The following is a 20,138-nucleotide window of genomic DNA, read 5'->3' on the forward strand; positions in this document are numbered from 1 at the left end:
TTAAAGTGACATCTATTGAACGTCTACGGAATTAGCTTTAGCCATGTTCGAAAGTCGCGTAGTTGAATGATACTAACTGGTTTCGTAACTGAATTACAGATGACACTAGTAAACTACACATACCCAGCTCCTTTTTTTTTAATTACATTCTTGAATAGAAGCTATTCGTCTTGATGAAAATCCTTTTATCCTTGCTCAAGCTTACTCAACCTGTCCTAATGTATACGTAGTATACAATATTCAATTTTGTTTATCGAAATGTAGCCTAAGAAGACAAGGCGTTGCGTAGAAATAAATTTGTTCCCTTACTAATATTATTATATTTCGAAAATCTTTAAAATTTATATAAAAAACATAATATTAAAACATGTTTAATAAATATATTCATTATCAAGCCGAAGCTACGGATTTTGATGTAAGGCCAGCGTCTCTTTTGTTCGGGTCCAATTAACGGACAACTAAATATTGTAAGTGTGATGACCTGTTTAAAGATATATGGGTAGGTATCATGATTTGAGTAGAATTGTACAACTCATATATATTATGTTTATGGCTTTATGAGGATGTTTGTTAAAACAAAAACATTTAGATTAAATTATACAGTAAGAAAGGTTCTTGAGACATCTGAATAATAACATTGTGTGAGCTGTATTCTGCTAATATTGAGTAAATAAAACCAAAAACAAAGTTAAAAGTCTTTATTTTATTATTTACAAGAAAATTTATAAAATTATTAACTTCTCTCTAGCTTACCTAAAAAGTACACAAATGCTTTGATATAATAACGATACTCCTTTAAATATAAAAAAATGTAGTAGCACCTTATAACGCCACCTATATTTAGAAATACAAAACCATTAGTATAGATTTTGTCGGTCACATTATAATGCATTGATTTATTGTAAACTTAAATATTAAATGTAAGCAGATTAATCAAATATCGAAATTATGTTTTATTTCTTATAAAATACTATATTTATCACAATATAAATTCAGTAGGCTTCCCTCAGTCAGTACAAATCGCCCGAGGACAGCATTCTGAAATTATAAAACTACAGTTTTTTCAGTAATAAGACTTTCCCTGTACTTATATTAACTTATACATAATTTTTATTCAACTATTTAGTATTTTTATATTCCTCAAAATCATATAAGATAGTAATACCTTCGAACGGTTAAATGCTTTATATATTTAGAATGTTGGAATTTCAATATGTAATTCAAATAAAGTTTTTCAACGCTCAAACCAATAATTTTATTAGAGCATTTTAATAGTGCTTGCTTAAAACTGACCCTAATCTTGTCGTGTATGGGCCTAAAGACATGTTAACTACGGCGATTTCAACTTGATGACAATTATTTATCAGTCTTCGCACGCAAGCCAAAAAGATTGTTGGATCCCTAGTTAAAAGAATATATTTCAGTCGTCCTGGAAAATATAAAGAGTTATGTTGCTAAGACCAGCTATCAAGTTCAAAGCGAGTCAGCTAGTACAAATGATAATTATTGTATCAGATTTATTTGCAACTTTGCAAACAAACTATTAAAGTACATAAATCGGTGAGTTTTAATCTTTAATCTAATGTGATGCTTTCGCTGCTTTCTGCATAGTATCATCCTTTAGTCTATTCAAAGCATCAACCGTACTCTGCAAAATACCAAGACCTAATCGTAGTTTAAAATCAACAATTCTTTGAAGAAATGAGAAGAATCCGCCATGCTCATTTATAGGAGGGTACGTGATTACATCTGGAGTATTTGTAGGAAGTGAAACCGGTTTTCCTGTTGAGGCTTCTGCTGTGGGCATAGTCGAAGTCGTTTCGGATTTTAACTCAGTCGTAGTTTCGGTCATAATACTTTTAAAAGTAGTGGTTTGAGTATACAGAGGACTGTTGCGCTCTGAATCAGTATTACTTGACGGGAAAACTTCATAAACCTTAAAAGATTTAGTTGTCGTTTCTAACTCAACGGGCATTTCAGCCTCGGTGGTTTTCTCGCCTCTGTTATTATTTATAGGAATTGTTGAAACACTTTCAACTACTTCAACTTTTTCAGTTGTATGTGCTTCAGTTTTTGTATCCTTGTTAGGTTCTGATACAGCATATACTGTTGTTATATCTTTAGGTAAAACAGTCACATCAATTGGTTCACTAGGAGCGAGATTCCTTACAGGATTAGGGTTGTAAACGTCATCGATCTCGTTACTAATGAAAATGTCTTTATTTAATTCTTTCTCAGCTAAAAGTTCTTCTAGAGATCCAGATATACTACGCTTCTTTCTCAACTTTCTCGGTCCGTGTTCCGGCACAACTGCGGGTGTAGCGGAGTCAGAAAGTTCTTTAGGTACATTTCCAACTACAAACTTATTTTCACCGCCTTCAGAAGTAACGCTTGAATCCTCTAACTTTGTGTCTTCTTCTTGATTTTCTTCATCATTGGAGCCCAAATACATTGAAGTTGGCGAATAAGTTACTGGACTGCTCGTCGTATCACTGAAGAATTGGCCTTCAAATGGATATACCGGTTTGAAATCCGTCTCTGAAGATGGTTTTACTCCGTACACAACTGAGTTGGATGCATCACTGCCGTAAGATGATAAACCTGACGGTCCAGTTTGTGGAGCAGCATATATCGGTTCGACAGCAGCCACGGGATACTGAGTATAATTAGGTAGTTTTGGTTTTTCATAATTATATTTGCCCTCTGTTGTGTAAGCATGACGGGTTTCGTATTGAGGGCCGTAAGCGATGGGTTTAGAATAAACTGCAGCGTGAGCTATTCCTGTCTTTTGTTGAGCGTAATGAACTTTGTAGTTTGGATTATAACCTGGTGTAACATGCCTGTACCTGATATCCTGTTCTTTCTTAACGGGAGAGTATCTGTTTATATGAGAAGTCTGAGCGGCATACGGATTCAACTTCTGCTTCGCGTGAGCTGGCATTCCAGCTAAGACGGTGCCTAGCATTTCTTCCTCTGCTTGTCCGTTGCCATCATTAGCATACTCTTCGGCATTATTTCTATATAAATCATCGCTTTTGTCAACTTCAAATGTCCTACGTACAGGTGTAGCGAATGGATACAGGAAGTATCCGGCTATGCCTACCAAGCTCGCCAGACCTAACATTCCTACTCCAACAGAAGGCATGACTTCTCGTGACAAATAATTGTATATCTGTGTAGTGATGGCGCCGGTTTGAACTGCTGGTTTTTTAGCATTCTTATTGGTTTTTGTTTTGTTAGCTGTTTTGACATCGACTATAGCAACATCTGTGTCGGGTTTAGGAGTAGAAGTCTTACGTTTCTTAGTTTTATTCTTCTCTCTGTTTGAGCTTCTTTTTGGCTTTTTTGTTGTAGTTGGCGGTGTGCTAACTTCTAGTTCAATTTCCTGTTCCTTGGCTTCGGTTGGTAATAGTGCCGAGTCATCAATTATGGGTGTGGCTAATGTAGTCGTAGTTTTATTTTTGTTCTTGTTCTTCTTCTTTGGTTTAGAAGTCACGGTGACTACGGGAATTGCTGGGGTCTTTGTTTCTTTTTTTGTTGTGGGGGCTTCGGTCGTAGTAGTCGTTGTAGTGGTTGTAATGGGACGAACGGAAGTGTTCTTATTTTTCTGCACATTTGTAAGTACAGTGTCTTTTAATTTGTTAAAAACATTCTCATTGATAGCAGACCCTCCAGCAACTAGATCAGCTTTATTAGTACTACCAATGATGGGACGTTTAGGTGGTTTATTATTTTGTGGGCGTTTTGGTTTATTTTTCATAGCAGGCTTAGGTTTCTTGGAGCTGTCTTCTACCTTTGTGGGCTCAGTTGTTGTGTTTTCTTTTACCGAGTTGCTCAGTGATACCCAGGTGGAAATACCTTCGTTAGACGTAGAAGATTCATGGACTTCGTTTATTTTGTTTTCCGTATCAAGTTCTTCCATCGTGACGGGTACTGCTTCACCCGGATGCGCATTTTCATACTGGTCTCCATCTTCGTTTCTTGTTTTAATTTTATGTTTGACTTGGGTTTTGAGTTTTGGTGGTATTCTAGTATCAGCAACAATGGGTGTTTCAACTGTCGAGTTTGGTTTATCTAAAAGTTGTATTGCAACCATTTCTATAGACTCTCGTATGGGTGCCTTGGTTTTGACATCACGTGAGGAACTCTCGGGCGCCGGCGATGCAAGTTGCGAAGGCTGTTCTGATGATGACGAAACTGGACGTGCGGACTCATCTCTGAAATGTAGAAAAGTAATATGTTAATACACAAAACAAATAATATTTTACCCCGCATTCCAGCTGAATAAACATTTGATTTTAAATATCATTTTTGACAGCTGAAAATACTTAAAACGTATAAATCCTTATCTAGTTAAAGGGAATTAGCCCGTAAGTTTCCTTGTTGCTATTATTAATAAAGTAGCTGAATGTTTTGATTGAAAAGAAAATTATTCCGATAACAATGTACTGACAAGACACTGACAGTCGGAAAATTTTACCTAGAAATCCTCAGTCATGTGAAATACAAAAAAACTACATAATTATTCACAACCGGATTATAAACATTGTAATCAAATTCCCTTTTGCCTGCACTTAAACGACTGTAGCATAAATTTCGGCAACCGAGTTCGCAAGTCATATATTATGTAATCTAATCAATTAAACTAAGATGAGAAAGAATGCTATAAAATTAATGCCTCTTTTTTCAAGCGACTTCGGGGCGGCGCACGAGACGCTGTCGCTCTGTGTCATGTACTTTGATCTATCCCGGTAGTGCCGCGCGAACCTGTGCCCTTGACACACATACCGGTACATTCCGCGCTAAAAATTAAATTTAATTCAAGCTTCCGCAGACAGGAACTTTTAGTTTTTGTTTACGTTTTAGAGTAATTAAATAGTAATAGTTACTGTTTTGTGTTATAAATACATTTCAATCATATATAGTCTTTTATATAAGTTAGCTATTGCGGCGAGCATAAAGACGCCATAGTAATTTGATGGTTTATCATTGTAAGGTAGTGAGTTGTTGTGTTGTTTTCGCGGTAACTGTGAAGGTATTGCATTATTAACGTCGTTAGTCTACGGGACTAGGTCGAAGTATCAATAATTTCGATCTATTTTAAAAATAAAATTTAGGAAGACTAAATTAAAAGTGAGGGTAGGCGTCGAAACTCGCGCCACAAGGAGACGACGCTTAGCAGCCACATCAGTCAGCCCGTGACCGCGGTCGATGCAGTTCGATCAAAACATCGGGCAGCGAACAAGGTATCGTAAACATTAAATTTCTCATCGCGTGTTTAACCCGTTAGTAATTCCGTATTACATTATAAGTATTTAGAAGTATATGAGTATGTTAATCAGTTATTTGGTTACCATAGTACAAGCTCTGCTTAATTTGTATTCAAATGATCGTGTGTGTGAGTTCAATGATTCTTTTTTTCCAATATTAATCTTTAAATATTTTTAGTCTACAGTCTCTCTCTTTAACTTTTGTGCGTCAGGGTGATGCTCACTATTCATTATATTGCTGTTGAACATAACTTGTTAATCTATCCATCTGTTTGGACAACCGTATGCCTATTATTTTTAACGTTAACTAAAAATTGAACAATAAATTAAACAAAACAAAGAAAAAGAGACAAACACATTTTTGATTTATATTTATTAACAAATCTAAAAAATAATTATGTACAGACTTAAATAATATAAGTAAGTCAATAATAACAAAATATTTACAGTAACGCAACAATTACAGTATAAAAATTAACTACATTACATACATACACACCTCAGGGTACAACAGTTATATGCGAAGGTGTAAGCAAAGGTGTATTATGGTGTATAAATTTAATAAAAATATCAAACAGGCTACCGTCTATTGGACACGCTTGCGGGTTAACAGTTCTAAATTCTGAATTTTCTATACCGTCGGCATCTGAAAACCTTGCGCACAAAGCTCTCTCCTTTCTTTGTTCCTTTCTTTCTTTCATTAACTAAGAACTGCTCTTGTGTCGCGGGGACTTTTACAAAATACAAACAACGGACATAAAGAACAACGAGGCCTGAAACAATTATGCGTGTATCACACCAAACTAAATAATTGTTCCGTGTGGGGATCGAATCCACGACCTCTCAACGCAATGGTAGCGGCGTGGCGACTTAAACCACTGAGCCACTACTAAGTTATTGGATTACTGTTAGTATGTACAGTTCACAACGAGTTACATGCAGCAATTTCTTTAGTCCCATAGACAGGTTATTATATAATATAATTAAAATATTTGTGTATAGTAAAGTACTTACAAGTAAAGGTTAAATAATACTGTTGATGTTCAAATAGACGTATGAACTATTATATCACCATACGAAATATTTTTATAACAAACTATTACACAATACACGTTGGTCAATCATCGGTAAAATAAAATACAATGATAAGACAGTTTTGCTTTAATAAATTAATATTTTGTCAGCAACTATTTATGATACGCTAACCCAAATTTTGGTAAAATTGTTTATTGTGCCAAACTGCTCAAAATGTGTTGTATTATAAGGTTACATTAAACCTAATAAATATGATAAATTTTGTAAAATGTAACAACTGTTTGCAAACCAAAATAAATAAATATTTATTACATGCCAAAATCACGAAGAAATACCCAAAAATAAGTTACAAATGTTATACAACACTAACTAGACGTAATTTTCATTACAAAAGATATCAAGATTTTTACTTTAAACGTTTCTAGTGTAAAGTTAATTTTTACGAGTAAGCGTAATATAAATAGTGGCTGCGGAATTGTTAATATGGAATCATTTATGCCTACAGTCATTAGTCTATGTAGATTATAGAAATAAAAATTAATAAAAAATTATGTACTGGATGTTTCATTCAGACAGGTGTTATTAGACTTTATTAATTTGTTGCCTCCATTACGAATCCTTTCATTCAATGCCTACATTGGGTGGATTGTCTATTGAATTTAAATAATATAATTGAAACTCAATCAGACACTAGGAAATGTGATAAATTTAGCCTGCTTGATTACAGACACAGGGAAAGGTAAATCGAAATAAAATATATTTAATCTAAATTGCACGGTGAAATATGAAAATCAAAATTGTATGAAAATGGAAAACTTGTTGAAGTAGTACTGTAGAATTTTAGAAACTCTTTTTTTGTTTAAAGTTAATCATTTAAATCAAAAGCAGCACTATTTCCTGGAGTATTGGATTCACTATTGAATTATGTAACTATAATTATTTCACTCGATTAGTCCAAGCCTCTCTTTTTCGCCGTCTGTTTTTCCGTTCATAAGTCACAGTGATATTTCTATTTCTGGCACGTAATCTTTTCGTTACATCTACCATCCAATACTTTAATCGATTTAAGAAAGAAGGAACTGATTTCATATCTTCTCGATTCTCATTTATATCTCTACCAATTTCAGGTACCACTCTTCTGTTATTAGGGAATGAATGCAACTGCCAAGTTTTCAAATGGTCATCCCATCGCCACTCTGGTCGGTAAACATGTATAATTTTAGGAGCTTCTCGTCCTAAAGGGAAAAACCAAGGTGAAAATAACGCAGCAAATCCAGAACCTGCGAACAATAATCCTAAGGGTGCTAAAAGTAAAGGAAATAAACCTATGCTTAAAGGATTGACCGTTGTAAGCCAACCTAAAACGTTTAATGCAGGTCTAAAAAAATCTACTAAAGATGAAAAACTAAATAAGTCATCGTCTCCACTACCAGGACGACTTGGTTTGCTTATAGCTGACAGTTGAGAAGTGGCAGCTCCAAAACCACCTGCTTCACTGGATTCTGACTGTATAGGACTATTTGCTGAGTGATAATTTACCAATTCTGTACCTTCAACTGATGCACTATCACCTGGTTCTGCTTCTTCAGATTCAAAATAATCTTCGTCTTTCGACGCATCAGCGCCTGAATCATCTCCTATATTTAAACCAGAATCGTCACCTAAGCCTAAGCCAAAACCTGGAAATATACTATCGTTGTCTTCCTCAGATTCAACAACTACGTTTTTGTTGATAACATTCGTGTTTACAGCGATATTGAGATCGGGACAGGCTTCTTTTCCTTGACCTTGAAAAGTGTTATTTAATGTTAGATAAATAGTTGGACAATCTTCAGAAGACGGACTGTATTCTTGAGGTCTAATAATAATTCTATCTGTGTATGAATTGGAAGGTTCGAAAGTAGTTACTTCATAATTACCACCATGATTGTTTACATTATTCTGATATTCATATTTCGTTGGTCTTGGTTTCTGTGTAGTGGTTCTTCGAACATTTTGAGTCCATGGTTTAGGATACCCTACATTTGTGATCACTGGAGTAGGAGTAGGAGCGTATGTGTGAAAGTAAGCAGGCCTAGTTGGATATGGGTAATGATCCATCACTTGAACATTAGGGTACGGACGAGAGTCTATGACTTGAACGTTAGTAGCATATACTTGTGTTTCCTCTGAGTACTGCGGCCGGGGTTTATTATATATGTTATAATGCCCATCAATTGGTGGTCTTGTATATCTTTTTGAGTTAATTTCTTCAGAAGTCTCTGTGCTAGTTTCATCTTTATTAGAAACACTTAGTTTCGTCATCTCTTTAGTTTGTTCGGAAACTGTGGTACTTTCGTAAGAAAAATTAAGATCGTCGTATTTGGTTTTGTCTCTCCATTTTGTAATAACTTTTCTTATAGCTGGTTTCCTTCTTTCATTTGAGATCTCTTCTTGGTTTTTAATTTTTACTGGCCTTGGTTTATTTTTCTTTTTTGTTCCTTGTCTATTTGAATGTATCAGACGACTGGTTCTATTAGATATACTAAAAGCTCCTATTTCTTTGGTGGTTATATTTATTGAAGGAATATTAGAAGTTGTATCTGAATTAATAAGTTTCTTTACTATATCTGTTGAATTTACATTACTAATGACTGTAGGAAATAACTTAAAACCTAAATTAAAACTAGATCTATACCTTATCGGTGCCTGCGTTGATTCTTTCTGAATATTTGTGACAGAAATTTCTTGAGGTCGCGAATAAACAGACGGACAAACAATTACAACTAATAAAACTAAAGTCCACATTGAGCACACACTTTTTCGCCGCGTCATTTTCGCAAGTTTACCTGAAAAGAAAGAAAACATATTATTAGTGATAATTAAATACGTAAATATGACTTGTAAGTAACAGTGACCGGGAAAAGTGTGAAGTACCTTTTATCACCTTAAAATTTAAGTGTAGCGACACACCTGCGCAAGGTTCGCGCCAAACGTACAGCTTAATACGCTTGTTGTATTATTTAAGCAACTTTCGCATCAGCCGACAATACGTCGCTTTAATGATAGCTCTGAATCTTTGGTCGTCGAGTATGCGGCTACTTAGATGCTTAACATTTTTATAGGCCTAATTTTTTCAGTGCATATACAATTTCAAACCCAAAAATTTTGTGTCATTCACATTATATGTAAATGATTGCCAAAGATACATGGTGAACAGCAGTCGGTAGACTCTAAAAGAAGTCTTAACAAATATTTTTAGTTTCTTCTTATTATCGTACCTATAGTTAGTGTTCAAAGACAAAGTTGTTCAAGACGCTCCGACAGACGACAGGCCTTTGAGGTGGCTTAACGACTGTTACCTTAATAGACAACAATCGGGACCGTCTTCTTGCGTGCCCTCCGATGCACGGAAACTTTCAGTTTAAATACTTCTAAGCGGTCACCCATCTATGGAACGACCGTTCCAAAGTTTGCTTAACTGACAGATCGTTTACCGTCCGAGAGCACAACTGGCAAAGATATTTAGTCAAATATGGCCGTACATGCGACCACACCTGACGCGTTAACATTTGGATACACCTTTACTCAAACGTGCTAATAGATAGTTCAATACTACTAAACAATAAGTGAGTATTACGTTTTCACCGTTTGAAGCGTGTGCCAATATTTACTTTATAATTTCACTAGTACCTACATATATTTGTGCGTAATACTATTCTTCCCGCGACTACAGCCGCTTAGGACAATTTCCCGGTGTATAAAGGATACTGATAATTATCGCATAGTCTAAACTATAGAAGTTAGATACAAGAAATTTGGACGTGTGCCTTTTATGATGTAGGCACCTTCTAAGGAAGATTTTTTTAATATAAACTAAATTTTAATACTCCTAAAGGGGTGAAATAGGGGATGAAAGATGGTATGGGAATTCGTTCCTTTTTGGAGCTAGAAGCATGAAACTTTGTATTTGGGAATACAAATTTCCTGTGTTTCAATGTTTTTATAAAATCATCCCCTAAGGGACTAAACATAGGACACAGAGTATGAATGTTAAAATAGTATTTTGTTCATTCCATTTAAATAATTATAATTTAAAGAAGTGTACAATTATATGGGGGGATCTTCAAAAATAAATAAATAAAAATGCGTTCAATAGCATGGTATAAGACGAATAACCTTACAAAACAACATCATAATTGGAACAAAGTATAAAAATAAACAAATAAAAACCGGACGTTTTACCGGCGTGGTCCGTTAACCCATAGATAATGTACCGTTAATTGACCGGCCAAGGTTACGATAGGGCATTCCGATGAAATAAAAAGTTTATTCGAAACTTGTGATTTGAGATACGGGACTTTTTGTTTCTTTTTTTTACAGCGTGCGTGTTATGCCAAATTATTGGACTCAGATGTAAGCTCTAGTTAGTAATACCGTGTTTTTTTAATATAAATTAAAAAAACAATATTTTTTGACAACTAAAGAGTTACTTATAAATAAATAAAATAATAACCTATTAATGTCCCACTGTACATTTTGTTACACACATATATTTTTTTACTTTCTATCACTTTTAAAACTGTATATGAGTGAAAAAGACAAGAATTACTTATTACATAGAGCTGTGGTGAAACGTGACTGTATTTCATACACATCTGCCTATGCCTTCGGATGTAACAGGCGTGATGCATTTCTTTTGTGTACATATTGTGCCTATCAGACCACACAATCAAACAAACTTCATTAGCATTCACAACAGTCAACTTTCCATCGTGATTCATAAAAAAAATCATAAAAGAACTTGTAAAAAACAAAAGAATGGACTTGATGACAAATGATATTGCGGTTTTTTTTACAAATCCAAAATATTTTTATTTATTTCTATTGTCTGTTTTAACCGTCTTCAAAGAAAAAAGAGGTTCTTAATTGGTCAGATTTTTTAAATGTTTATTACCTCATCATTTTTTACACATATTATAGATGCTAAGGGTCTTAGTCCTTCGGAGAGCACCTTAAAAGTCAGTCTCAAGTGTTGTCAATTCAGATATCAGCCATGTCTTCGGGCGACTTAAATAACTTAGACACTAGGTTAAATACTAACAATGCTGGATAAATGAGTGTTAAAGTAATTCAAGCCGAAATCTTGTCCAATCTTGTTCGTCAAGAACTATTTACGTGACCTCCAAAACACGGTGACGCTCAGCTTATAAACCAGTGAGCGCCCATCTATAGACTGTCCGTGCTAAAGGTAGCTTAACCCACTAATCATTTGCCGGTGAACGTAACTGTGGAATGAAAGTAGACCCCTTACTCTATGAGATAGTTATCGGAAGTTAGTCATAGACTAGTAAAGCTATATTAACGACCACACCGGTTTACCATTGACCTAATCTTTTAGTTAGAAAGTAGAGTTCTAAGAATAACAAATACACCTATACTTAGTATAATTATTTCTGTTTATAAAATTAAATGTCATATTTGTCTTGTCATACATTTAAATTACTTCTAGTTCAAATTCTAATATCGTTTTAATTTAACAAGAATGTATGGATGTGAATAAAGCAATGGAAGTTTGTAAGGATTGTAACAAATGGCGTTATCTGGTGTCTGCCTAACTAAGGGCGTGATATTTTGTATGTCTGTCAAATATCGCTTATTTCGTAAACATTTGTAAGCATTTAAAATCGTCATATTTATAGTCTACCTCTGTTTTCAAAAATCAGTTGGTCGTAAGAAAAGAATAGCAAAAAACTTAACTCAGTCGTATACAATTCCGAAGAGAATTCGCAGATCACAAAAATAATAATGTAAATCGAACCTACGACCAGCAGTGGCGACTATCTTAACCACTACGACAAAGTCCCATTCATACATCCCAAAAATTCCTCGTTGAACATAAATATTTCTACTATGCGTCTGTTAGAGCGAGATAGCAAGAGGTCATTGCCCCTGCGACCATGACCGACTAGTTTTGAGCACCTTGTATTATTGACCCGGTAACATGAATTTTTTAAGTTCCCGTTTTCCGTTACAACAAATGTTAAAAATAACGATTATTCGACAGTAAAGATTTTGCGGGATAATTTTGTTCCGTTATATTAGCCTTATAGGACTATTTTTATATTTTGATTACGATAAATGACATAAATACGTTTTTTTTTTTTTTTTTTAAAAGACAACTCCCGCACTAAGAATTGCTCTTGTGTCGCGGGGACTCTTACAAACATACAAACAACGGACACAAAGCACAACCAGACCCGAAGCAATTATTTGTGGATCGCACAAATAATTGCTCCGTGTGGGAATCGAACCCACGACCTCCCGTTGCAGTGGTATCGGCGTGGCGACCTAAACCACTGCGCCACGGAGGCAGTCAAAAAAAAAAAAAAAGTTTTTTTGGCTTACTTCATAATATATGTTTGTGGATACTGAAGTGTCAATCTATATCTATACTAAAGGCCCATTTAGACGGGGAGAGTTTCTCGTCTCGAAGATACGATTATCGAAAGAATATAAATCATTTTTTTCGTCTAAACATTCGCTCTCCTCGCTCGTTGCTTTGGGCGAGAATTGCCTTGCAATGGAATATTGTTATGTCCGTGTAAACATAATTTCAAAGCAATAATCGTATTTCGAGATTTTATGCCAGTTGCTACCATGAGTGCAGTGCGCGAGGGTGTTTTAATTATATATGCTCTTCTAAGGCAAGAATTAGTTAAACGGAAAAAAAAGAAAACGTGTTGGATTAAAAATGGATAGCTAGAAGAAATGATTTGGGAGCATCTAACACGTTGTGCCTTGAATTACAATTGGAAGATGAAGAGACATTCAAAAATATGTTTCGGCTTACGAAAACTCAACTCATATATTTAGTTCAAGAAATTGGACCATCTATACAAAAAAGTAACATAAATATGCGTCAAGCTATACCCGCTCGTACAAAATTGGAAATAACTTTAAAATATTTGGCTACAGGAGATTCATTTCAAACATTATCAGAAATATTTAGAGTACCATCAAAAGATCAAAAATAAAGAAAAAAAAAAAGATTACCTAAGTATATATTCAAAATCAGTCTTGCTTTAATAAGGTAGATTACAAAACAAATAAATGCCAATTAGCTTATAATAAATCAACTTAATATAGAGATATTTGGAAAAAAATAATTACTGTGCATTGGTTGAATCATTTGGAAAATCATCTTGCATGCTTGAATTACACCTCTGTGTGTCGCTATCAGTTCTCGAAAATGGAGAATCGGGCATCGGAGTTCACATCGGAGTTCATCGGATCACTAAACTCGAATGACAAATCTCGCACTAAAAACGATTCAAACTGATTTGTACGATACTCGTATCAACTTGAAAATATGTCACACGAGATCGTGTTAATACAAGTTAAGATTCTCGTAAGCAACAATCTGCTTACTATACCTTCCTTGTGTAAACAGACATAGGCAATAATCGCCTAGCGATAAGTCATAAGCGAATCTCGTATGACATAATGGTAGGCGAGATTTTAGTTCTTGCCTGTGTGTAAACATTTTGATACGATTGTGTTATGGCGATTATTGCTTGTGATAGTAGCGCATAGTTTCTCGCTCGGAACCGTACGAGAAACTCTCCCCGTCTAAATGGGCCTTAATATTATAAAGCTGAAGAGTTTGTTTGTTTGATTGTTTGTTTGTTTGAACGCGCTAATCTCGGGAACTACTGATCCAATTTAAAAAAATATTTCAATATTAGATAGCCCATTTATCGAGGAAGGCATGGCTATATATCATCACGCTACGACCAATAGGAACAGAGTAGGTAATAGTAAAAAGTGTTACAAAAACATGGAAAATTCTGACCCATTCTCTCTTATGTGACGCAAGCGAAGTTGCGCGGGTCAGCTAGTATAATATATGTTTGTGGATACAGAAGTGAAGAATATTCTATAGAATTTTATTTTCTAAGTTTGTTTTTTAAAGACCACTACCGCACTGATTTACGGTGGTCTAGTGCAGAGAGGCTTTTATAAAACTAGTTCCTACGGCATCCGCTAGGGGCGCTGATCAGATTTTTTATACAACATTTCTCGATAGTGTACCTACTGGTTGTCGTTTGCCGATAGTGGTAGAGAATGATGTTCGTTTGGACAACCTGCTCCTAAACTACTTGTATATTTTTGGTAGTTAACTAAGACAAAAGTTATGCATAAAAACACGTAACAATAACGCAATAACAAGTAATACGAGAATAAAGAAATGATGTCAAAACGTATTAAATAACACGAATTCTACTACATTCAACCATCCTATCGGGCGTAATCGGCGAAAATTACCCATTTTACATGAACATTCTTTTAAGCAAGGCTGTGCTTCGGGATGCCTTTTACAGACCTACAGGACGATTCTGGGTTTTCGAACGCAGGCTGTCATGCGTATCACATATCTCCGATGACAACTAGAGTAAGTAAAATTGATGGTCACTATTCAGTTCATTGCTGCTTTGACGTGACGTGTTAATCACTACAGTCTAAGGGAGAAAACAATGTATAGCATAGCGAATCTATACTAATATTATAAAGCTGAAGAGTTTGTTTGTTTGTTTGTTTGTTTGTTTGAACGCGCTAATCTCGGGAACTACTGGTCCGATTTGAAAAATTCTTTCAGCGTTAGATAGCCCATTTATCGAGGAAGGCTATAGGCTATATAACATCACGCTACGGCCATTAAGAGCGGAGTAGCAACGAAAAATGTTACAAAAACGGGGAAAATTTTGACCCATTCTTTCTTATGTGACGCAAGCGAAGTTGCGCGGGTCAGCTAGTTTCAAATAATTGTCAACTAAGATACGTGATACTCTGGTTTGGGTAATCTCAATCTCAATGCAAAGAACTTTGACATTCTAAGATTCGGTTTGCATGTCTAATATTGAATATAACAAGAGGTCATAATCAAGTCGAAAAATAACGTCTTAAAAGTCGAATTTTCCCACATTATCCATCCTGTAGTCTGTCCTACTAACACAAATTCGCTTCCATTAAAAACGTCGTCAGAACTCGAAAACAACTCACTTCGCTTATGAGTCACTTAGTTGTTTTCCTCAACTTTCTCGAAAGTGAATTCGAGAGAATCAGTGGATTCGTGTAAGCAGAATACGGATAATTAATTATATTTTTTTTTTCCTTAACCGTTATAATTTTATTAGCCCCGGTTTTTCCACTTCTGAAAAAGTATCTATTAGTTTGTCAGGTACTTAATCTTTACAGTTATTTTTATACATGTGCTATAATTTTTAGCTATAGGATAGGTTGTTCACTAAGCCTTAAAGCTAATTCTAATTTTATTTATATAGAAGTGTTGTTTAAGTCCCTCGAATCCCTTATATTTTATCTCAAGAAACAACGACTTTGACTTAGACATGCCCTTAAAAATACCAGGGTACCTATATAATATATTTTTTTCTTGTGTTTTAGTAGTACGATTTTGTACAGCCAGCACACCGAGCACCGAGAGTTTGACATTTGAAATATAATGTAAAAATAGTTCTGACGGCGCCCGCTAGAGGCGCTTATCAGATTTCTATACAAAAGTTCGATTATAATGTCGATACTCGACAGTGGTAGAGAAAAAAACTACTGCATTTCTTAATCATATTTTGTACTATTTAACATGGTGAAACGTCAAATGTTGCTAAAAGACAGTTTTCCGCATAAACAAAACAGCGAGCATTAGCTAGTTTTATATAAATTTTCCCTACAACACTTCACCGTTTCCTTGCACTTCGTGGCACTTGACCATAACATTCAAGTACATAATTACAACTGGCACAGTGCGTTGACATTGAGCACTGAGTTATAGGAGACTAGCGTTAGTCACCAACTATACAGCATATCTATACTAATATTATAAAGATGAAGAGTTTGTTTGTTTGTTTGTTTGAACGCGCTAATCTCGGGAACTACTGGTCCGTTTTGAAAAATTCTTTCAGTGTTAGATAGCCCATTTATCGGAGCAGAGTAACAGTGAAAAATGTTACAAAAACGGGGAAAATTATGATTATCTTAAGTGACGCAAGCGAAGTTGCGCGGGTCAGCTAGTATAATAATATGATTCAGAATATATATTTAGCATTTATTCAGAGCCTAATAGTACCTACCAGAGCCTCCTTTTCTAAGAGGAATATTTCGCCCAACAATAGGACAGTTTTGAACAGGTGGAACATTTCTTGGCACTGATAAAATATGAGGCTCTCAGCGAATTACAGAAATAAATATTACTTATACTATACACTAACTTAACTTTGATTTTTCAAGAATATTCTACAAAACCGCTATCGCTTATCACTTGCACACCACGCAATTATTATGTTAATGATATAACAGACTCGCGAGCGTTCTCATTTCCACTTAACTCGTTTTTACACGAGAGAGATTGTAGGTTTCCAAGCTAAGGTAACTTGTATTGAACGAGTAAAGGTAGATAGTTTGGAAGCGAAACGACTTTAGCGTTAAGTCTCACTCAAGTTATCGTATGGATAGTAAATAAAAACAGGAGATAAGAGGAACAGAGGAGGAGGATTGCTTCCATGGCGCAGTGGTTTAGGTCGCCAAATTGATAATAGTCGACCGATGTTTTACGTGCCCTCCAAAGCTCGGAAATTATTTGTCTTACCCGAATGTGTATAGGTGCACGGAATAAACCCACATTTTACAACTTAAAATGTTAGCCTCATGCAATAGGGGGCGAACTTATTGCCATATCCCGGACATGTTACCAAACTCTGCTACTATTTTGAGAAATATTCGAATGTATATTCTTCTTCTTCGTCTTATCGTATGATGGTGAACCTAGTGTCAAAGTTGCTCAAGCCGCCCGAAGGCCTTTGACGCGGTTTGAATGTATGTTAGAAAAGTCCAATAGCCCGACCCGGGAACTGTAATCCGAGACCTTGTGATCAGCAGTTGCATACATTATCGGCCAGACTGCAGTGGTTCGCAAACATTTTGATAAAGATCACTGATCTAATAATATAGGGTTAGGCAAAGACCAAAGAACGCCACTTGGTACGATTCTTACAAACTTCCCTTGCCTCATTCACATCCATAGATCTTGTCATACAGAACCACCTTTACCTACTAATACTACTCACCTTTGCAAGACATCGCCAAATAATAATAGCTAATAATCCTATACAATACGTGTTTAATGAAATCAAAGCAATTTATAAATAAGGTCGACCCATCAAAATAATCGAAACGCTCTAATGTTTTCACATAAGATTGTTTCACGGTCTGTTTATCAAAGAACAGTATTGTGCTATTAGGTAAAATGTGACTTTTCTACATAATTGTTTGCTCTTTGATTGTGTAAAAGATAAGTCGTAGTAGTATTATAAATGCGAAAGTTTTTATATCTTTCTCTTGGCTTGCTACACAATTTTTCTTTAATAACCCATTTCTGTCCCACTGCAGGACGAGGGTTTCCTCCCAAACGAGGAGGGAGAGGTTAGGCCTTGAGTCCACCACGCTGGCCAAGTGCGGGTTGAGTACTTTGCATGCCTTCAATAAATATAAGTACATATATTTTTTTGATACACAAATATTAGGTTTGGCAATATTTATCGAACTATAAAACCGACTCGACTCATTTGTTCGGCTTGTGCCGATCAGGTTAATCTACAAATATTCGGTTTTGCCGCCGGGCTAGGCCGATTAATGCCGAATCGGATATATGTGTAGCCTTACACATCGGTAATTTGTTATTGTAGAAGTAAAGACTCGGAATCAATTCCCTGATAACTTGCCAATTATTTTTGAACCATAGAATAGGTCCTAGAGTCACTTTTCACTTTAACTGTCTTATAAATAAATGTCATGTATTGTCTGCAGTGATTTGTATTTTTCAAACATATACAATGGTGTGATAACAGTGATAGCCGAGTGGTTTAAGCTGAAACCTCCCACGCTAGTGGTCGCAGGTTCGAATCCGAGGCAACATACCAATGACTTTTCGAAGTTATTTGTGTATTAGAAATAATTATCACATGCTCCAACGGTGAAGGAAAACATCGTGAGGAAACCTTGCATACCTAAAAATATGTTTACTTAATACATTTATTGAGGGCATGCAAAAGTCCCCAATCCGCACTTGGCCAGCGTGGTGGACTCAAGGCCTAACCCCTCCCTCATTACGGGAGGAGATCCTTGCCCAGCAGTGGGACAGTAATGGGTTAAATTTATTATTATTTATTTATTATATACAATGGTATGACTATGCGGTCTCCAAAATAGTAGAAAGACAGGCTAAACCAATGATGATACAATGATGAAACAAAACAACGTATAACTAATCAGAGCTTACTCGACATTTATAAGTAAGACAGTATCCATTTAAAATCTAGATCAACGAACATATAATATCTTCAAATGCTCTCAAATCACGATTCTTTCATTTCGCGGTTCAAGTTCGTGAGTGTACCGATCGACCGACATTTCTTTATTCTACTTTTTAAATAATAAACCAAGTGTTTTCGTGCACGCATCTTGAAATAATATCAATTTTATTGACCATTATTGTATTAGCCTCAATTAAAATTGTAAAAAGAATGACCGCTTTTCTTAGCGAGTTAGTTTTTGTAACATCACGCTTGTTACTCGTAAAGTTAAGGCAGAGTTAAGTGCAACCGTATTTTAGTTAATTAAAAAAAATACCCTTCATTAGCAAAGGATGATTCTAAGGATCACGACAAATGGTGTTCTCTGGTCTCTGCCTACCCCTAAGACGTGATTTATGTATGTATGACAAGCAAAAAAGCAAAAAGCTTAGAAAAAAATACTACTGTATACATTAAAGCTCTCTCGCCTTGCGTTGATACTGTATAATCAAACAGGAATGAACAACAATTTGAACTGTAAGGCGGCTTCTTTAACCTCCTTGAAATAACATCCAATTTAACGCAACACCCTATAAAAGCAAATAAGTACCCGAAAACTGTTATCACGACGCAATAGAAGGAAGAAACCACACTACCACTGTCACAATCAATGGAACAAAAATCCAACGAAATGTCACATACACGCATAACACCATCCAAGTAAAGAACTACGTGATGAAATATATACTTTATACGGTTGATGATAGGGTATGAAGTAGTTTGAGTTGTCGTGTGTCGTGATGCGAAAAGTAACATAGATTGGAAAGTGTTTCCGCCGTAGTGGACCAACGATGGCATATCGTTGCACACAAATTAGCGACTGTCGCGTATTTCAATTGTTACGTGTGTGACATGTAAAGGTCGTTGAACTAACGGCTTTCGTCATTTGAAAGTGTTCTGGAATAATTCCTGGTTAGGCAGTTTGTGACGTCATAGCAACGTCATAAGTTTACAAATATACATTGTTCAAATTAATCTTCAGTAGGTATCTCCTTAATGGAGCTCTGTCTTGGTAGTTTGAAGAAGATGACTGTTTTTTTTAAATTGAAGATTGGATAGTTTGTGTTCAGGTTTGATTTCCGCGTCGGGCAAAGGGTTAGAGTTTGCTCCAATTTCTTTTAAATTATTCTCAAACGTAGTAGTAGGGAAAAAAGTCAATAATCTTACAACCTATCACATTAATAATAACTATTTCAGCAAAACGTGGATTATTTCACACACCTGCTTGCTTTTTAGTGTATCAGGCGTGGGGTTGTTTAAATAATTGAAAGTAGAAGTAAAATAAAGTTGCATCTTGTAATACATTAAGTCCGAGTATCGAAATGCCTACAATGTATCGAGTTAATGTCAAATGCTTGACACAAACTCGACAATATCGAGACGAAAGTTGTCAGAATCTTTACATCAATCATCACTGAATGACATATCC

The 20,138-nt window shown here is 35.4% G+C and overlaps 1 protein-coding gene across 2 annotated transcripts in view; it reads right to left on the reverse strand.

Annotated features, from left to right (window-relative positions):
* Positions 1-683: 683 nt before the first annotated feature.
* The window catches only part of LOC142977074 (uncharacterized), a 46,972-nt gene continuing 27,517 nt past the window's right edge, over positions 684-20,138 (reverse strand). For both annotated transcript variants that reach the window (XM_076120766.1, XM_076120765.1), the window contains 2 exons: positions 8,983-9,133; positions 684-4,217 (listed from right to left, as the gene is read on the reverse strand). In XM_076120766.1, coding sequence (XP_075976881.1) covers positions 1,580-4,217; positions 8,983-9,119 — 2,775 coding nt within the window. In that variant the 5' untranslated portion in view covers positions 9,120-9,133 and the 3' untranslated portion in view covers positions 684-1,579. The remainder of the gene's footprint in view (positions 4,218-8,982; positions 9,134-20,138) is intronic.

Source organism: Anticarsia gemmatalis, chromosome 12 (assembly GCF_050436995.1).
Source record: "Anticarsia gemmatalis isolate Benzon Research Colony breed Stoneville strain chromosome 12, ilAntGemm2 primary, whole genome shotgun sequence".
NCBI classification, from domain to species: domain Eukaryota; kingdom Metazoa; phylum Arthropoda; class Insecta; order Lepidoptera; family Erebidae; genus Anticarsia; species Anticarsia gemmatalis.